The sequence below is a fragment of the Eublepharis macularius genome, chromosome 1, assembly GCF_028583425.1.
Source record: "Eublepharis macularius isolate TG4126 chromosome 1, MPM_Emac_v1.0, whole genome shotgun sequence".
Classification (NCBI taxonomy): Eukaryota; Metazoa; Chordata; class Lepidosauria; order Squamata; family Eublepharidae; genus Eublepharis; species Eublepharis macularius.
In genome coordinates this window covers 37,631,580-37,637,579 of record NC_072790.1, presented here as the reverse complement: position 1 = coordinate 37,637,579, position 6,000 = coordinate 37,631,580, and the positions used below count along the sequence as shown (strand labels likewise).

Below are 6,000 nucleotides of genomic sequence, written 5' to 3'. Positions count from 1 at the left end.
CCACCCAAAAAACCCTAGTACTTTGTTTCACAATTACAAGCATTTTTGATTCATTTAGTTCTCATACTCAGGGCTCATTTTGAGGGGGAATGCACAGGAGTGCAGTTCCGGCAGTTCCTCAAAGAGATCACGTCAGGTGGCCATGCCCACCTGACTCTCAGCCATTTGGGCCCATTTCGGCCTGGATTGGGGCTGAAACAGCTCGGATCAGGACTCTGACGGGTGGTGGATCACTCTCCTGCTCAGCAGCGGCCCAATCCTGACCATTTTGGGCCCCTTTTCAGCCATTTTCAGCCCCTTTTTGCCATTTTGGGCCCAATTTCGGGCCTGAATGGTCAGGATTGGGTCCAAAACAGCCGGGATAGGTGATGTCAGGGGGTGTGGCATATGCAAATCAGTTATGCTGATGACACACTTCTGGCGATGTCAAAGGGCGTGGCATATGTGAAGGAGTTATGCTAATGAGCTATGCTAATAAGTTCCTCTAGCTCTTTTTCTACAAAATGACACCTGCTCATACTCAAAACTGATTCAGCCAATTCTGGAGATTCAGCACACTGTCAACAGACTACTGGGGGAAAAAAAAACACTAGGAGAAGAATTCAGACCCTGCTTTAATCTCAAGGTTTGCATCGTCTTGTCAAATGTGTCAGGGAAAATATGGTAAGGCTGCACAAAGATTGGAATATCAGCAACAGAAGTAGAAAACATTGTCATTACACTACATTTCTCTTTATAATTAAATAAAATACTATGGATTATTTCTCACGCAAATAAGCCTGGATTTTCTGACAACGCCTTTTCGAGTTTCATTATAATGCAAAAGTAATTTTAAATCTAATAAATGCTTTGATGGTCCTCCCTCGATTAAGCATCTACCGATACAGGCACAACCCGGCAAACAACACGGTGGTTTAAATCTTGCAGCAATCATCAGAATTTCTGTGTACGGCAGCAGTGCACAACAGCAACCCAAGAACGTAGGTCTGAACAGGGCTGCCAACGAGAAGAAAACCAAACCGCTGTTACCTGTTCTGTAATGGCACGGATACATTCCAAAGTAAAAGAAAATCCAAAGTAAAAGTTTTGGAGCCGATAAGCCTAGGAGAGAAGTGCCTGAACTTGATGAGGAGATCTTTGTAGGATCGTTTCGGGATCTTTATATTCATTGTCAGGATTCATCACAGCTGAATATACTTCACTGTAGGCTCTGCAGATGAGTTCTGTGGACAGTTTTATGATGTGCTGTCTAAAAAACAACAACAACACGCAAGGGATAACACGCACGCACAACTTTAGCAGCCATATGTCTACTGTGCTGCTCCCTAGAACCACATGCTTCCCTCACACGACCAGAATATCCCTGGCACCTGCAGGGAGTTTGCAGATGTTAGCCTTGACCTACTAGTCAAGGAAGTACTTGCAGGTGGCATTGGACGTTGAGGATGTTCTGTCTGGTTTGTACCCCCTTGAACTCAACTCCCTCCCTACCAATCAGTTTGGCAGCAAAGGACTATCACCGAAAGAACTGCATGGGTGAGGGGTCCACCAGAAATGTCTTGACTTTTCACGTACCTCCACATTAATTACGGAAGTAAGGTTGCCAGCTTTCATCACTCAAGGGGTAGGATGAAAATGACTAATTTCCTGTTCTTGGAGTCCTTTCAGAAAGAGAGCGGAGCTTTGCCCCAACACAAACTGCTCGGTGGGGAGAAGGGTGTAACCCTCCACAGAAGGGCTGGGAGTAAAAGACGGGTACAACGAACCCACTAAAAAACTTTACCGAAGAATCCTAACTGGAAGAAAAGGCTTTGCCAAGCTCCTCGAGGCAAGACTACTTCAGATCAAAGAATCTGCAGCTGCCTCAACAGCCTGCTGCCATCCTTTGCCAATATCTGGCTGCCAGCCCAGTGGGTGGGCAGTATTAGCTTTCAGTTCAAGCTGTAGAACCTCCCTATGTTTGTGCACCTGTAGGCACACTGCCAAAGCACAGAATAATGAATTACGAACTGGGTCCTCATTTACAATTGAAGACAGGAAGCAAACTCAAATACTTACTTAACAGAACCACTTAGAAGAAAGTTTATTTGTGGCATTAACAGACTATCAGGAGCAGACAAATAACGATCAAACTGTACCTAGTGTTAAACAAAAGAAGAACATACTATAGGAAATGTGTGATTCAGCCACAGAACAGTATACAAGCCCTTACAGCTAATCACCAAGGGATGGTCCATGTGCAGATTTTTTAAAAAATCCACGCAGCAGGGCCTGGCACAGCCGCCGCTTATGATTAAGCAGAACAGGGGGGAGTCTACAGGTTTTTCAATAAAACAACATTACTTTTTAAAAAAATTAACACTGTTTCTTAATAAACACAATATTAAATTAATAAAAACTTATTTTAATAAACACTATTTATTAAAAATATGATTTCTAATAATAATTTGCAAGTGCGCACCCAACTCAGTGTTAAGAACAATGTCTGGGCATGTGCAGATGTATTCTTTTTTTTTTTTTTAAAGCAAGCACTCAGGTGGAATTTGAATTGCCATAGCAACCCAAGCCGGTGTCTTAGAGGAGGTGGTGACAGTGTTGGTGGACAGGAGGGGGCCGGCATATGAGGTGTGGGGGTGAGAACAGTGGAAGAATGGGAAGGAAGGGACTGTGCTGTGGAGCAGGCTGGCCTAGCCAGTTTCCTCTTCCCTGACCTTACTGGATGCCTCAAGGGAATGAATCAACGGGCTACAGGATGCCAAGCCAAGTTTGAATACGTGAACACAGGCTTCCTTGGGAGGTGGTGGGCTCTCATTCTTCGGGAGTTTTTAAGCAGAGGCTAGATGGCCATCTGACAGCAATGCTGATTCTGTGAACCTAAGCAGATCATGAGAGGGAGGGCAGGAAGGGTTACATCAATGCTTAGTTCTCCCAGCCCCTTCTTACACGTCCAGGGTAATACCAATTGCCTCTTTGGGGTCAGGTAGCAATTTTCTCCAGGCCCGTTTAGCCAGGGATCCTGGAGGTTTTTTGCCATCTTCTGGGCATGGAGCAGAAGTCACTGGGGGTGTGGGGGAGGGGGGCAGTAGTTGTGAATTTCCTGCATTGTGCGGGGGGTTGGACTAGATGACCCTGGAGGTCCCTTCCAACACTATGATTCTATGTGCAACTGCCCTCTACTGAGTCAGCACACTGGTCTCTCAAGGCCAGTACTGACTGTCAGCTGCTCTCTTAGGTGGTGGTGTTTCACACCACCTACTACCTTTTAACTGGAGATGCCAAGGACTGAGCCTGGGGCCTTCTGCACGCAAGCCAGATGTGCCCTGCCTCCTGTAGGGTAAAATGCTAATTCATGTTCTTGGCAAACTAAGATTTGCTTTCAGCAATTTGAGATAAACTACAGAGGCAATACTCCTTGAGAGAAAATTTTGTTTGTGGATTTCCAAGGTGTAAAACTCGTATGTGAACAGCTATGCGTGCAACTCTATTTCAGCTGCTTAAATTAAATCAATCCCAGATACCAATTATGAGAAACAAATGGTGATTTTTCAAAACACCACAGTGGAACTATTGTGACAGAATGGAATTTGGTAGATATTACTCTTATGGGGTCTGAGACAACGCTGAATGTACTAGTTGTTAGTCAAAATAATTTTCCGAGCCAGAAATTTGCTATGAGAAACTGCTGAAAAATGTCAATAATTTTTTTTAAGTATCTGACCATCTGTACCAAAGTGTGGTGTCTCTTTTAATACTTTGGGGATTTTTAAAAAATTTGTTCTTCATGAAGTGTAACTTTATAACAGGTCTTGTAGCAAGATGAAAATGTGATTTAAGAAAACGTCAAAATACAGAAAAAAACAAAAACACAATTTTGGCTGAGCTCTTGCAAACAGGGTACAAAGATCAACAGGGTTCCTTCACGGGTTTTTTTGTCTTTTGTTAATAGTTCGACAGATTAACCACATGGAAATGAAGTTATAGTTTAAAATTTCTTTACAACACCATTAAATATATACAAACACTAAATGTATTTCGGAAGGATGCCTCACAATGTTTTAATGCAATGTTAGCAACACAACTACGCACCCAAATGAACAACTTAATAAAATGCCTTACCATTGCAGCTTTTAATGATGTGGAATCCATACTGGGTACATTTGCCAAGGGACCCTAAAAGTACAGACAACCCCCCCCCCCAAAATCATTGGTAAAAACAAACCAGAAAATAGAGGCACATGTTGTGACCTTGTGACTTTCTGGCCCACAGATAAGTCGAAACCACCTGTGTGGGTTTAATACAAAACAACAACCTTTACTCTAGATCAGCCTTCACAGACAATGAGAAAGAGGTTCAGTTATCATAAGATGCAACATTCTTGAGAGTCTTTAGATTACGTAGAGGGTTGATCCTAGGAAACGTAACGTGAATCACAATTATAAGTTTCTGTGGTTGAATGAGAATACAAATAAACCCAGCATGAATCACAGTAAAAGATGCAGGTGGGAAAGGAGTGGGGGAAGAAAAAGAAGAGAGGCATGCCATGGAAGAGCACACACTTGGAAACAGTTCAGAAGTATTCACGATCTGCGGTCATGATTTGCAAAGCCAAGCCGCTATGGGTTGCCGAAAAGCAACTACTTAGTTTGGAGCATGTAGTGAAAAAACACATTCATATCTGAACCATCTGTCAGAGGGCACGAAGATGAGGGCATCAAGCATGCCCCGCACTGCATACTCACCATTCATAAACCTTTTCTTCTCACCCCACCAACCTTTCCCATTTTTTTCTTTACTACCAAAGATTGATGCCCATATACCTTTATATCTAATGCTGACCATGGCCCCAGAGTGTGGACCAAAAACCCTGCATGATTGTACATAGTCCCCCTCCCTTTTGGAGGGGGGGCAGCCCTGGGCTTCCCCAAATATGTACATGGTTCTGATTTGGGGGACCCAAGGGCTGCAAAAAAAAAATCTGAGAACTAAAAGTGAGTTTTTTAATGATCCCAAAATTATCTTAAAGAAAACTGAGATCTTGCAACACTGCGTCATTAGATTTCAGCTGTCATTCTGAGGGTTGTTTACTAACTCCATAAACATGGTTGAGCAGGGCCTGCAGCTGGTGCCAGCAGGAGAAGGGAAAGGAATATGCCAGCAGCTGAGAGGGGGAAGCATCAGGTCAACGAATGGAGGAGAGGGAGAAAGGTGGTGGCAATGGGGGAGCTAACAAACATGCAAACAGAGGAGGAAGAAACAGCAGCAGCTGAGCGGAGGGGCAGGCAAGTGAGAAAGAGGCAGCAACAGAGGGGAAAGATGGTCAGAGAAAGATGAGAAAAAGTCGCAGAGGGGGAGAAAGCAGAATGAAGCAAGTGGAGAAATGGTGGGTGGAATCATGTCCCCTCCGCTGTGAGTTCCTTGTGGGCACCTGCTCGTATGTATTATAGCATAAGACCAAGGCTTTTTTTCAGCTGGAACACGGTGGAACGGAGTTCCGGCACCTCTTGAAAATGGTCACATGGCTGGTGGCCCCGCCCCCTGATCTCCGGACAGAGGGGAGTTGAGATTGCCCTCCGTGCTGCTTGGCGGCGTGGAGGGCAATCTACACTCCCCTCTGTCCGGAGATCAGGGGGCGGGGCCACCAGCCATGTGACCATTTTCTCCGAGAACAACCCACTGAGTTCCACCACCTCTTTTCCCAGAAAAAAAGCCCTGCATAACACCCAAACAGGCTGATAAGCAGAGTTATAATAAACGATGATGGTTTTGTGATAATTAAAATCTAATTTCTCATGGTGTACTACTATGTTTAATTCTATAGTTTTAAAAAGAGAAATACATGGAAATTAAGACATTTCATATTCCATCAAGCAGTCGTCTGTCATAAGTGCTCTGAGCCACGTACTCTCGTATCAAGCAATTATTCATATATTTTTCTAGGAATATTGAGTCATATTAATATCCACGGAAACCTTGTGATAGCTACGTAACATTTACACTGG

General features: G+C 43.9%; 1 protein-coding gene across 2 annotated transcripts in view; it reads right to left on the bottom strand.

Moving 5' to 3' along the window:
- Nucleotides 1-596: 596 nt before the first annotated feature.
- Nucleotides 597-6,000, bottom strand: part of COG6 (component of oligomeric golgi complex 6) — a 49,238-nt gene continuing 43,834 nt past the window's right edge. For both annotated transcript variants that reach the window (XM_054996909.1, XM_054996914.1), the window contains 3 exons: nucleotides 4,117-4,170; nucleotides 2,059-2,138; nucleotides 597-1,249 (listed from right to left, as the gene is read on the bottom strand). In XM_054996909.1, coding sequence (XP_054852884.1) covers nucleotides 1,102-1,249; nucleotides 2,059-2,138; nucleotides 4,117-4,170 — 282 coding nt within the window. In that variant the 3' untranslated portion in view covers nucleotides 597-1,101. The remainder of the gene's footprint in view (nucleotides 1,250-2,058; nucleotides 2,139-4,116; nucleotides 4,171-6,000) is intronic.